Source organism: Podarcis cretensis (assembly GCF_951804945.1).
Source record: "Podarcis cretensis genome assembly, chromosome: 5".
NCBI lineage: Eukaryota > Metazoa > Chordata > Lepidosauria > Squamata > Lacertidae > Podarcis > Podarcis cretensis.
Window position 1 is genome coordinate 53608715 of NC_137174.1, and position 14531 is coordinate 53623245.

A 14531-nucleotide genomic window follows, 5' to 3' on the forward strand; every position below is an offset into this window, starting at 1 on the left:
ATCAGCTTCCAAAGCAGAGAAAAGCAAGCTAACCTTGGTAGATTTTCTAAGAAGAGAAGCAGTACATTCTTCTTACCCAAATTAGGCTTCATGTAACAGACAGCAGAAGGGTTGGCAGCATAGAATGCAACATTTGTATGAGTCAATAGTAAATTTATTTTCTTTGCTTAGAACTATGGTATTGCACAGTACGTAGGAGCATGTCTTGAGCATGTGTAGAGTTAGCCAATTAGGATGGCTTAAGCTTCTGTCATAAATGCACTCTTTTCTATAATACTATAAAAGTTTTCTGCACTCTTTGTTTGGGGTTCCAGCTTTTCGGAGATATCTACTGGGGCCTCTAGATTTATGCTGCAGCAACAAATATGAACTCTTTCCACGTGCTGAATTTGTCTTCTTTTAGTTGAAAGATCAGTATTTTTATTCCACCCTCCTTTGTAGGGTAACACCACAAGAGCGTCTCCCAATTCCTCCTTCTCACATTCCAGATGTTTCTCAAGGGTTCCCTGAACCTCAAGAGTATTTACGGGCGGGAGGGGGCAAGGAATTTTCACTGTGCCAGCATGGGGGTGAACACAACCCAACGCGTATGAAGCCACACCCAACATACAGAAACCCTGATTATATACACTACTTATAATTTACCCTGATTCAAATATTTCTGTACCACCAAACTCAAATCCTTACACTATACTGCTCCAGATTCTTCTCTTTGTTAGCCTCTGTGTCTTCTAAATCTTTATGTATAGCAGCAATCTGCCGTTTCTTGTCATTGATGGCTTGATCTAAGGATTTCAGTTCTTTTTTAATCCATTTATCTCTCTCTTCTTTTGATGTAAACTGACTTCCTCGACCTTGCTTTGCATAAAGATCTGTTCTTTCCTGGGTGGCCTGTGCCAGTCTGTTGGAAGAGAAAAATATAACTGAAACCTTTTAAAATGAAATTATAATGCTATAAACCTAACAGAGAAGCATATTCTTCATATTTAACATGACACATCAAATTTGAATTAAACTGTAGCAGGGAACTGAAAGAAGTCATTTCAAGAAACACTTGTGTTCTTTTCTTTCAATTTTGTTATTTAACAATTGCTTCTCTTTTAAACTTGTTTTATCACTTTCTGCTCAATCATCTTCTATTTCAACAGGTCTCAAAAAGCAGAGAGAGAGAGAGCTTTGAATTTTTTTTGATAGTGAGATAAGATATATAATATTTCCTTTATTTTATTCTGTGTTTTGCTCAAATACCTATTATTATTATTATTTTGGAATTTTATCAAGCTCTCTAACTCCAACCATAAACACATTTACTCGGGAATGCAATAGGATTTACTTCTGAGCAGACATCTCTAGGACTGCACTGTTAGGCTCAGATTGGTCAGCACTTTCAAACATAAAAATCCCAAGCCTCTATCTGTTGACAGAAAACATTTTGTTTTCAAGTGGCAGAAGGAAAACACTAAGCTCTTCTACTCAATCCTGTGCCACTACCTCTTACAGAGGACAGCTCCATCCATTCTACTAGTATGTGTCTTCTCTCTCTTACAGGGAAGTTCAAAGATTACAGAATCATAGAGTTGGTAGGGACCCTGAGAATCATATAGTCAACCCCCTGCAATGCTGGAATATGCAGCTGTCCCATATGGGGATTGAACCTGCAAACCTGGCATTATCAGCACCATGCTCTAACAGAGTTAACCACGCCAAATGTATTCCAAATTATTTTCTTGCTCATCGCATGATCTATACTAGAACCTTTCCAATTCCTTCACAAAATAAGAGCTTGTATATGCAGAAGTATTCCTCATTGCACATGCTAAATATTTCCCTTTCATACCACTGCTAATCAGCACACAGACCTGGCAATTCCTCGTTCCTCTTTTTCTTTTACACTATTGAACTTTGGTTCTGTTTCTGCTAGCTCTTTCTGTTTTTCTTCAATTTTCTCAAGAAGTTTCTGCCTCTCTTTCAAGAGTCTTTTCTGGAAAAACAGACAATATGAAGGTCAACAATAAGTAAGGGAAGTGGTTTATCAGAATGTTTTTGGGTGTGAAAAAATCAGTAGCTATAAATGCACTAGAAATTATATGTTCAGAAAAGCTTTGGTCCAGTTTACAGCTTACCAAACTTCAAAGCAGCATCTGCGCATCCCCAATTTTTAATAGAGCTACTTAGCAATAAGCTATCATAGACTACTGCCTTTAACAAGAACAGTAATCTGTGAACAAGATCTTCTCGTGGAATGCTATTAAATAAGAACTTCAATAAGGAATTTATACAGACAGCACGAAAGCTTGATATAGTTTAAATCTGAAATTGGCTGCTCTTATAGATTTTCTCAATATGTACCAACCGTAGACTATGTACAGACTTCTGTTTACTCTGCATCCATGGTACACCCAGCACTGGCTTGGAAAGTGGTATATAAATAAAGTTAGCCATAATCCATATCTACTCTGTTGTTTCTTATGAAATATTGTACTTTAATGTGTTACCGCCCCCCAAACCAGTTTTGATCCAAATAGAGAAAAAGAATAACCTTGCTGTGTTTTAATTAGAAAAACAGGTGCTCTTTTTTCACTATGGCAGTCTAGATAACCAGATAACAGAGAACAACTGTCATCGTACCCAACTGTCCTTTTATAAAACCGAAGAATTATTTGTCCTGCAGTTTTTACATTCTAATGAGAGAGTCCCAAAAGACAAAATAAAATACACCTTGACATGTACTACAACTAGCCTCTAGCCCTTACCCGTTGTTCACTATTTCCAGCCAGCTCATCTTGCAAGTCTTTCGTTTTAAGCTCTAGTTTGGTCCTCTGTTTAATCTGTTCCTGTCTTTCGGCACTGAGCTGCTCCTTCTCTTCCTTCATAGCCGAAATCTTGGTTTTAAGTTCTCGGACCTGCCGTTCAATTTCCTACAAACACAACACATCAACAGAAGATTGGAAAAGTACAACAAGTTACATAGTTTTAAAACGAAAACAATTCTCATTACATAATGATAGGTCTAGCCAGGGAGATGCACATATAGTGTGACATGTCTCCAAATGCACTCTCTATCAACAATGCATCATATGGATGAAAACATGCAATTCTGTATTTTTCACACCCCATCCAGTGTCTGTTGCTTGTTACTATGGATTAAGGCAACTGTAAAACAGAAGCAACTACTGACTCATGTGCCCAATCTATGAGGACTTAAGAGCAGTCTTGTGCAAAGATTTAAATCTCCCAGTTGAGAGATCTACTGAGCATTTGATTAACTTTTATAAGTGAGCAGGTCCTCCTACACTTCTGAAAAAATGACCTGTTCTGCCTTTAGAACGGCAATTTTAAGGAGAAAAGTTTGTGGGGATGAAAAGTTAAATTCTTCAGGGGAGCAAACTCTTATCTGACAGAATGCCTTGTTTTAATAATTATTTAAACTGTGTAATTTTTTTATTGTTTTTCACATTAAAGGTATTTATGCAGTTTGTTTTTTGTAATGGCTTTGGCTACACAAATAAAAAATAATATTTGTTTAAAAACAGTTATTTAGATCAAGAAGAAGAAGAGTTTGGATTTGATATCCCGCCTTTCACTCCCTTTAAGGAGTCTCAAAGCGGCTAACAATCTCCTTTCCCTTCCTCCCCCACAACAAACACTCTGTGAGGTGAGTGGGGCTGAGAGACTTCAAAGAAGTTCTGATCAGAACAATGAAGATCTCACCTCCATTTTATCTCGAGCATCCTGCTGTGCATCTCTTAATTGCCTTGATTTTTCTCCACTTGTTTCCCTTTTGGCAGAAAGCTGAAAAAACATCAGTTGTGGGTTAACATGCACAACATAACTATATTTTTTAAAACGTATGTTGAAAAACAAACGCTGGTAACGAAAAGAATAATAAATAGTTTTAAAACGGCTTACCTCATCAAGTTTAGCCCTGGTTTCATTAAGTTCCTGATTATAAATGGTGTACTCCAGTGCTCTTCTCATTTTATCCCACTTTTGATATTGAGCAAGCTCTTCTTTCTCCTCTTCCAAAGTATGTAATCGCTCTTCTATATATTTCAACAGCTCATTTATTTTCTCCCTTTTCCCCTCTTTAAAAATGATTTAAGAAAGAGTTTATAAGACTAAGTTAGTGCAGACAATAAGTATCAGGAATCTGTCATTAAACAGAACAACAAAACCAACTACATGGCAGAAATGCTCTTTTAAACAACATGTCCTATCTGGGGGAAATCCACTAAGCATAATAGCTTGTATTTTCAATGGTTATGATAAAAAGTTGCCTATGATTTCATTATTTGTATTAAATCTCAAAATCAATTATTCATATTTTCTATTGTTCAAAATAACCAAATGATAAAGCAGAGTTAACCACATACAGCATCATTAATGATTTAATTTAAAGGAAAAATAAAGAGATTAATTGAAAGAGACTCCTCATAACATGAAGGCAGGTAGCAAACACCTACACCGCAACTAGGGATAAATGTGCAGTTCCCAGTCTGATTCAGTACACTGCTCTCTCAGGAAAAATCACCAATAACTCCAGTAAGCTCTTTGGGAGAGTAGCTGGATTTAGCCAAGTCACGTGCACCTTGAACAACGAATCAACATGACTGATTTATGGCAGGTAACCCTTTTTCTAGCCAAGCCAAGAACCACAAACCCTTCTGGACAACAATCTGGGGGCTACATGCTAGTGGTGGGAGAGCCAAGAGGGAAAAGTGGGTGGAGCAATGACTGTGAATTTTACCATTTTACAGTACACTAGTTCATAGCTGTCAACGTTTCCCTTTTTTAAAGGGAAATTCCCTTATTCCGAATAGGATTCCTCGCAAGACAAGGGAAAAGTTGACAGCTATGCTAATTTTACAAACGCACTCCTTTCTCCTCCATCTGGACAAGCAAGAGTCATTCTCAGAGTTCAAGGACACACTTCAGGTAAGCAAAAACATTCAAGGTGGGCATACAGTAGAGCTGGTGGGGTGTGTGGCCTGAGGAGACGGGGTGTTAGCCTCAAAAGGTTCCTCAGAGGCCTGATAGGCTGTATTTGGCCCCTGGGCTCAGGCTTCCTTCCCCCTGCTTTATGGGGTTAAATATGCACAACCCTGGTAGAAACATGCAGATATGCAGTTGGACCATAATGGATGCATCATAGAATTCTACACCATAACAATCATTTCCATATTGTGTCTTAGCTCCTTGTTTCATATCCACTGTTTCAGTGCATTCTCAGCAAGCCAGAAAATACACTAAATATATCAAAGTAACATGACATGAAAATATTTTGAAATGCTACTGAAGGATAATTTTTACCTGTTTCTTTCATTAAGGAGATACTCTCTTCTTTACGTTCATCATATACCCTAGTGCCAGCTACTTCTCTTAACAGTTTTAATCTCTGAGAGTCAGGAGCTGTGGCCATCTGGTTGATCTAAAAGAAAAAGAAAAAGAGTAAGAATAAGGTAACATTTTGGACACAGTTTGAAAAAGCAACAAGTAACTATAAAGTTTTTCATAAATGTTTTTTTAGACGAAAAATTCTTGCAACAAAATCTCCAATGACACTGCTGCAGCAGCATTAGCAATGATGAGCAGATGTCCCTGTCAACACAATACTAAGCATTTATGTGCTAGAGCAGGGGTTGTCAAACTAGTCCCTACCGCCCGCTAGTGGGCGTTTCAGGATTCTAGCTGAGTGGTAGGGGGTTCTATGGCACAAGCTGAATCCTCCTTCCATCAAGCATTAGTGGGCGGTAGGTATAAAAAGGTTGACTACCCCTGTGCTAGAGTCAGGAAAAGACTTGTACATTTTGTAACTAGTGTTAACAAATGTTTGGTGAAAACTCAACCCATCTATATGCCTAAAACTGATACTGTCAGGTCTATCTGAGCATACAAAGTTATATGCAATTTTCTCATCTGAAAATATAACTGTATAGGAGACTCTTTAGGAAAAAATAATTCGGTATAATTAATTTATCACTGCTCAAATATTCAGTTTAAATTGTCACTATCATTATGCTACTGCTACACTCCAGCACCATAAAAATGTAACTGACAGAAAGAAAACCACAAGAATTGAAGCATGCTAACCAGACAGCTACAGTAATTGAAGCATGCTAACCAGACAGCTGAGGGACGCAGGTGGCGCTGTGGGTTAAAGCCTCAGCGCCTAGGACTTGCCGATCGAAACGTCGGCGGTTCGAATCCCTGCGGCGGGGTGCGCTCCCGCTGCTCGGTCCCAGCGCCTGCCAACCTAGCAGTTCGAAAGCACCTCCGGGTGCAAGTAGATAAATAGGGACCGCTTACACGGGAAGGTAAACGGCGTTTCCGTGTGCGGCTCTGGCTCGCCAGAGCAGCGATGTCACGCTGGCCACGTGACCCGGAAGTGTCTCCGGACAGCGCTGGCCCCTGGCCTCTTGAGTGAGATGGGCGCACAACCCCAGAGTCTGTCAAGACTGGCCCGTACGGGCAGGGTTACCTTTACCTTTACCTTTAACCAGACAGCTACAGTCACATATCATGGGATTTTTCAAATTATTATGAACACATCCAATGATTAAGGAAATATACATCAATTAAAATAGAATGTAAAATAATATGCCTACTTATTTTAGAACTACTTATTTTTCACATTAAAGTTACTATTGTTCTTCATTCAAAGGATAGTAATCATCATACCTTTCCTTGCTTGACAATATAGTAGGGGTTGCTGCGAGAAAATCCAGCACTTTCAAGAAGGTTCATCACATCATTTTTCCTGGAAGCAAGTTTTCAAACAGTAAAGATTTCAATGGATCAGTTTAGAATGAGCTAAATAATACAAGACAAAAATAACAATTGGCCTGCTTCCATTAGACTAAGACATGAAAATTTCTTCTGTTTCATTTAAGTGCTTGCTGCTCAGTCCTCCTTCTATACAGGAAGTAACAGGTCGAACACAGATGACAGAATACTTGCTACTGAAATATCATTACCCCCCTTTTCCCAATTCTTGGCACCAAACTTTTGCAATTCATTGGCACAAGCTCTTCCTTGTCCTTCAAATATATTCTAGGTTTAATTTTGCTGCTGCCAATAAGTATATCACCAATTTAGGTGATATACTTGTTGGGAGCACCAACTTAGGTGCTGTTTAGGTTTGCATGGATTCTTATTTAGACAAATGAATACCTCCAACAGGAGTATGAAATACTTGGTGCCCTGACCTTCCGTATTTTTTCTCTTACTGTTTCCAATAGGCATTAACTTTCAGACATGACCATCATAGGTGAAGACAATTCTTTTTTAATGCAAAAGACTCCAGCATAAAGTTAAACCAATTATTTAAAACACCTGCCTTGGGATCATTTTCAAGAAACTGTTCCAGGCAAGCTGGGAAAGCTGACTAGCAGTGCAAAACTCATGATCACTCAGAACTGAATCCCTGGTATGTACTCCCTAGCACATGGCATGTACTCTTTAGCACATGCATTTAATAATATTAATAATAAAATTTTATTCATATCCCGCCCAGTCAGAGCGGCTAACAACATTAAAATGATACAACATTCTAAAATCATTTCATTATTAAATCAATTCAAATCAGATTAATGGCAACCATTGGGCTAGAGTTCTGTAAGGCTTGCCAAAGGAGGGGGTCAGGCTGTGCCCTGGCCAAAGGCCTGGTGGAACAGCTCTGTCTTGCAGGCCCTGCAGAAAATGTCAAGTCCCGCAGGGCCCTAGTCTCTTGTGACAGAGCGTTCCACCAGATTGGAGTCACAGCCGAAAAAGCCCTGGCTCTGGTTGAGGCCAGCCTAACCTCTCTGTGGCCCGGGACCTCCAAGATGTTTTTGTTTGAAGATCGTAAGGTCCTCTGTGGGACATATTTGCTAACCCAAAGACTGCAGGATCCTTTTTGTAAGCAAACCAAGAACTTTTCCTTTAAATAGTTTGTGTCTTGCCAAATGCAAGGTAGCAATTTGGAACCTTTTTTCTTCTTTATTTTACTGCCAGAAGATGAATACTTGTTTGCTGGAAACTCTGTGAGTTACACATTCACTTATTTGCAAAAATAAATGCCTGTGATTTATTCTAATGCGTACTTCCACGTGGAGTGTTTGTTTAAAGGTGGATGACGGCAGATACAAATCTAACAAAGCTTTACTGTGCTTGGTGCAAATGCCAGAGTTGGACTGTCTATTCCAAACCTCTCTCCCCAATATGGAATAACACCCCCAGAACAGCAAGTGACGGGTGTGCAGGCAAGGTGCAACTTTCTGCAACGTCTTGGAGAGACGCAAAGACTGGAAGAGCACACCGCTGAATTCCACCTACAATATTTCAAGCCCCTTCCCCCACAAACAAACATGAAGACTGAAACAGTAATCAAAACTGTTTTTCAGAAAAACTGAAGACTTGAGATTTTCTAGGTTCCAAAATGAACTTGCAGGCATCAGAAGAGGACCCAGCTATGAGCAAGCAAGCATCACATACTTGTCATTCATCCTGGATTCCTCCTATTCATTTGTCAACTAAATATAAAACGTCTCTAGTTGACTTACATACATGATTTTAAAAATGAGTGTCAAGTTTAACAATAAAACACCCCCCAAAAAAAACCTGTTATGGTGTACATTTAATCCAGATTTGGTTTAAAAGAAAAAAGGAACTGCGCTTACGTCACCATTTTCTTGTCTAGGAAATATTGGTCCTTTTTAGCGCCAATGACTCTGCGAAGAGATACTTCTTCTTTATCAATCTTAATAAAACAGAAGGGCAGAGATTGCAAACTATGCCTCTTAATATAAACTAAAGAAAACAAGCTGATGTACACTATTTTTAACTTACTGGTAACCTGTTGTCTGAGTTGTCAAAGATGATTTCCACAAAAGCAGAAATAACACGAGGACCTGTGCCTTCCTAAGAAAGATCATCATATTAATCCACATTTTAAAGTGTGTACTTTGTTTTACAATCTTCCCCATGCCATGCCCATTTTTCAGTGATTTAATAGCTTTGTAACAACTTTTTTTCATTTGTTTTCTAAATTAGACTGCTCTAATGAAGCCTTTTGGTGGGAAACCACTAATGAATTTAAGTATGAAACTAAGCTAACTTCAGATTCTCGGGAGGGGGGGGGATCTGTCTGAGCATGTTCAAGGCCTCTTGTTTTAAGTGTACATCTGCATCTCTAAGCAAGTAAACCTTTTCCAAACAGTGGAATGCCTACTGTTTATTGAGGGATTTTTATTCCATCTTTCCCCTCAAAGAGTACCCAAGACAGCTGATCAAAGTTAAACCCCAAAAGTATAAATAATAGCATCACCTACTTATCATTTCAACAAATGCAAGTAACATGCACCATTATTCCAGCTAACTATTTTACAACAATAGCATGCTCACATGTAACTGTTATCTTCACTTACATGCAACAAAGCCAACCTCTGCTCAGGACGAAGATGACTGAATTCATCACTGAGAACAAACTGAATTGCTATAATGAAGAAAATAAAGTAAGATGTTAATTTTTAGGATTCTGTTCAGAAGTATTCAAAACTATCAATCAACAGTTTTTATGAATCTCTTATAAAGAACAGCATAGGTTGCATTCAATGTGTTGCAAAGCTTGGACAAATGTTAAAGCAAAGATCTCTTCAGGAATTTTTCAATTACTTCAGTCTGAAGCAGAACCCAGATGCCTGCCCCACAATGACCAACTAAATAATAATAATAATAACGCTTTGAGAGACACAATTTCCTGCTTTCATCTACCCTCTCCCCCCAAAACACACACTCCACTAGTGGACACTCCACTAGGTCCACTGCCAGGCATTAGCCAGCATCCGGCCATGGATATCAACCACTAAACATGCCACCCACTCAGCAAGTGAAACCCATAGCCAGAGTGAAGGAGGTTGCAAGAAAAGGCGATTAAAAGAAACTCATCTGCCTTGCAATTAATGTTCCCCAAGCAATGCACTTCTCAGGCAAGGAACATAGGGATATGGAAGGAGTTGGAGATGACATTTTAGATAATTATACATAAGCTTTCACTTACCATAGAAAAAGTTGCTTTTTCCAGAACCATTTCTGCCCACTAAAAAGAAAAAGTAAGTTACACATAAGGGTCAAGTTAAATTGTGTATTTTCAGTAACTAAATGTTTCTAAATTGAGGATTATAGACTAGCTGTAAAACTGATAGACAAATGTATGTAAAGAGTGGAAGATCAATGACAATAAATTATAAGGTTGGCCGAACTGCCACCTGACCCATCCCCATGGGACTCCATTGTGTGTTATAAACTCTGCAGCTCAGCAGAGTGAGAAAGACTCTTTAACATGTGTTTGTCCTGTATAATTGCCCCTTCTCATTTGAATGCCAGCAACAGCCAGTCACTCTGTATGGGAGAGAGAGAAGGAGGAGACCAATTCATTTGTCTGCAGAAACCTTCAAGCCCTTCAGGGAAAAACTATATATACACTCAAGGAATAGCAACCACCTCACTATGAAGAATAAATAATATTTCTATCACCTCCATGAAGAGGCTCACTTAAACGATACACATTTAATATTATAGTCATTGTCCTAGAAAAACTTACCAATGACATTATGCTTTGAACTGAAGGGATCTACTATAGTCTGATCTCGGTAGCTTCGGAACCCCTGGATGATCACCTAAAATAAACAAGTGCAAGTTTTTAAAGTGGCCAACAATACCATCATTATTTGCTATCATCTGCAGCTTTATAACTACATGTTTTAAAAGAGAGTAATATTTTTCAAAGGTACAATATTCATTGTTGTACTTTCTAAGCTGCAAGTTATTTGAGAATTAGCAGGAAGCATACTTGGGGAAGGACTATATAGTCACTAGGAAGCATTAGTGGATGAGCAGCTGGAACAGCAGCAGCAGCAACATCTAATGCCCTAAAAAATTACATTGTATCATCTCTCCAGGTTTGGTTTTGTTTTTACAAACTTTGTATATCATCGAGAAAACTTTGTTAATATTAATTAATAATAATAATAATAATATTTATACAGTTCCTAATTATTACAATCCTATAAAGTTGCCCCAAATCAACAACTCATCAAAGATACGCAGAAAATAAAACCTGGTTTTGCTGCATCAAATCATACCCTTTACAATGCACCGGCCCTCTCACTTTTGGCTCTTCAACCCAAATTCTATAGGTGATTAAGACACAAATTTAACAGTAGCTTTTACTTTTTTACATTTAGTCAAATCATATTAAATCAATAAACTCTCTAAAAAGCCAGATCTTGCCAGTGTGACATGTAAACATGAAACAATGCCACTAATTACTAAACAGCTAGCATCATATACCGGTATATAATGTTTGCAACTCTGCTAATACAATAATTTCAAAAAAGATTTCACACCCAACTCAGTAATTTAAGTACATGAGTTCAGCCTGCAAAGAAGCCACACAGGAGTGAAGTGTGCTTGGAATGTGGGGAAAGTTTTGCTTGACAGCCAAATTTTGCAGCACTTAAGAGAATCCACACAGAAGAGAAAGCCTATCAATGTTTGATGTGTGTGAAATACCTTACTCAGGACTCACACCTAAGAATGCACAAGTCCACACAGGAGAGAAACCTTATGAACATCCAGATTGTGGGAAATGACATACTCAGGGGTTTCATCTTGAAAGTCACCAGGCAACCCACTCTGGACAAAAAGAGTGCATATGCCTACAGTGTGGGAAATATTTTTCTTACATATCCCTCCTTGCTAGTCATCGAAGAGTGAATACTAGAGAAAAACCTAACAAGCGCCTTCGAGTGTGGTAAATGTGTCAGTCTGAGCATACACCTCAGGACTCATTGCAGCTTGCACACAAGAGAAAAACTTGCCCGTATAAACTGTCTGTTCATTTAAAAAAATGAAAATTATCCAGGGCTAGTGGGGAGAAAAGGAACCCATATATAGGAAAGAAGATCAGTGGATAGCATCCAGAAAACTTAATATTCAAAATACAGTTCAAATACAGATAAGAAATCTGAAGAAACTGCACAATAGGGTATAAAATGTCCATGTCCTTTGAAAATTAGACAAAGAGTTGTAAGCTGAACTTGAATCTCTTTTTGTGCTGGTTTTTGACAGTGATGCATGGCCACATTTGCACATGATGTTAAACCCTATTTTTTTTAAACTATGGTTTAACATGAATGAGCTACCCCTGCTTTTTCTTGATGTGCTAGCATTGTGTTGTGTGCACCCACCTTGTGGTTTGAAAGAAACCATGAACACCTAGCTAGAATAAGTCAAGGGTAAATAAAATGCAAAAACAAAAAACAAAACTCCACAGTTCGCAAGAGTAGTTCCACATAGTGCAGATTGAGAAAGTGGGAAGTCATCTTTAAATTCAATATTGCAGGTTTAGCTTTCAGCTAAAGTGTAAGTTTCAAGTTTCAGTTGCAATGTTTAGCTGATAAGCTGAAGAGTGGGCTGAAGGTAAAGTTAAAAGTTGAGCTTTGGCTAGGTTTTTAAACCAGTTAGAGATTATTACGTTTTTATCTGTCTTAGCGCCAAGGAGAATGCAAATCAGAGACTCAAAGTGTCCTTGGGAGATGCAGCTTTTCATAACAGGCAGGCAGAGAGCTGTCCTATGTACAACTGTCAGGAGCAATGCCTCAATGCCTTCCACATGTGCGGCATTAGGAGGATTTTGGGCATCACATGGCAGGACAGTTTCAAACAAAGAATGTGCTCTCCCAAGCCCACATTCCCAGCACATTTGAACTTTGTCTCAGCAACATCTATGTTGGCTTGGTCATGTCCACAGAATGGAAGATGGCAGGATCCCCAAGGATGTGCTCTACGGGTAGCTGGCTTCCAGCATCAGCCGATTGGCAGACCAGCTCCATGTTTGATGTCTGCAAACATTACATGAAGGCTGGCAACATCAACCCCACCATGTGGGATGTCCTTTGCAGACAACTGCAGTGCCTGGAGACAAGACAATCTGGTTGTGCATCCACAGCAATAACCATAGGAGGAATGACAGCACCAAGAGAAGAAATGCCATGGTGCATCTGCAGCACTAAAACCGGATGCCTTCATCTGCCCTAGCTGCAACAAAACATGTCTCTCCCCTATTGGTCTCTACAGCCACAGCAGGTGCTGCAACCTTCCAATGGTTTGACTTCACCGCCAAAGGCGAACTCTCCCTGAGAAAGATGCACAACTACGTGCATGGGGCCTTTCTTCTATGGTGGAGGGGGAACTGTCCAACCATGCAAGCCCACCTGCAATCTGATGTGTTGCAATCCAGGTTTGCCCCCCTCACCTACTAATGTTGGTGAGACCATAGCTTTTAAGCACAAGGCAGGGGGCTTCCTTTAACAAACTCAGAGGCCTGAGAAGGGAATACATACTTTAAAAAAAAACAAAAAAATATTTTCTAGCATTCACATAATCCTGCCTTTTAACTGGATCCTTCCGGATTCTGAAGAGGAAAGTCTACCCCTGCAATGACACACCGCTACCAATATGGTATTCTGAACGTCCGCTCCAGATGGGCCCCAGGACTTCCCAGTGTTTACATCTCTCCCCGCCATGCACTGCAGTACGCAGGCCATGGGCGAAACCACCTCCTTCCCCCCTCCAGTCTGAGAAAGAGGACCCCCCCCCTCATTCGAAAGTGGGATCCGCCAGAAAGGCCCTTTCGGAGATGACAGCCTCGGCCGCCCCCCTCCCTCCATCTATGGAATCATCCCGTGAGGAGAAAAAAACCTCCCGAGCAAAAAGCCGCCGCAGCCCCCCTCGAGCCGAAGCCCCTCTTCTCCCTCCCCAAACCAGATCTCCCCCCCCCCAGCGAAATATCGTAGCCAGCGTCGCCCTCCCCCCCTCAGATACTTTAATGAAGCCGCCCTCCCCTGCAACAGCGGAGCCACCTCATCACAAAAAAGAGGCCCCATCACTCCGTTTACCTGTTTGATATACATGCTGGCGGCGGCCTCTCCTCAGCGCTGAGCCCGCCCCGCTCACAGACCACGGACAAAATGGCGGCGAAGCCTCCCGGATCCCGTTCGCCGCGGAACGTACCACTTAGTCTCTGGAAATAGGAGGGTTGGGAAAGGAAAGCACGAAGAGGCAGCGGAAGGCGCCCGTCCCTTCCCACGTCTTGAAGGCACTGTTCTACCTGCGGTTTTCGCGTCGCATTCAGGACTCGGTGAAGTAGGCCCGCCAGCTAATAAAGCGTTTCCTCCCCCCAGCTCGTAGGAATTGGTTCAGCCCGACATGAACTTGTGTTGGGCGCCAAGGCGAGGACAGCCAATGGGAACGGGAGGAGAGCGCCAAACAGGAGGGCCACTGGAGCGAAGAGGGAGCGCTAGCTAGAGGGCGCTCGTCATTGTAGTGAAGGCGGGGCGGGGGTCGTTCTCCGAGTGCCAAATCCCCCACCCGGACAAGAGGGAAGTGTCAGCATTCTTGGGAATCCTCCTGGTGGCTGCAGAAGTACAGAAAGAAGTACAGGAGGCGGTAACGAAAGAGGCAAACCCGAAACAGCCCGGTTCTAAATGATG

The 14531-nt window shown here is 40.5% G+C and overlaps 1 protein-coding gene across 1 annotated transcript in view; it reads right to left on the minus strand.

Moving 5' to 3' along the window:
• Positions 1-14092, minus strand: part of SMC3 (structural maintenance of chromosomes 3) — a 30083-nt gene extending 15991 nt beyond the window's left edge. The window contains exons 1-13 of the mRNA XM_079976070.1: positions 13938-14092; positions 10580-10655; positions 10037-10075; positions 9405-9472; positions 8827-8898; positions 8658-8737; positions 6679-6757; positions 5311-5428; positions 3910-4085; positions 3712-3792; positions 2754-2918; positions 1860-1981; positions 688-901 (exon numbers count right to left, since the gene is read on the minus strand). Coding sequence (XP_079832196.1) covers positions 688-901; positions 1860-1981; positions 2754-2918; positions 3712-3792; positions 3910-4085; positions 5311-5428; positions 6679-6757; positions 8658-8737; positions 8827-8898; positions 9405-9472; positions 10037-10075; positions 10580-10655; positions 13938-13952 — 1305 coding nt within the window. The 5' untranslated portion in view covers positions 13953-14092. The remainder of the gene's footprint in view (positions 1-687; positions 902-1859; positions 1982-2753; positions 2919-3711; positions 3793-3909; positions 4086-5310; positions 5429-6678; positions 6758-8657; positions 8738-8826; positions 8899-9404; positions 9473-10036; positions 10076-10579; positions 10656-13937) is intronic.
• Positions 14093-14531: the final 439 nt, after the last annotated feature.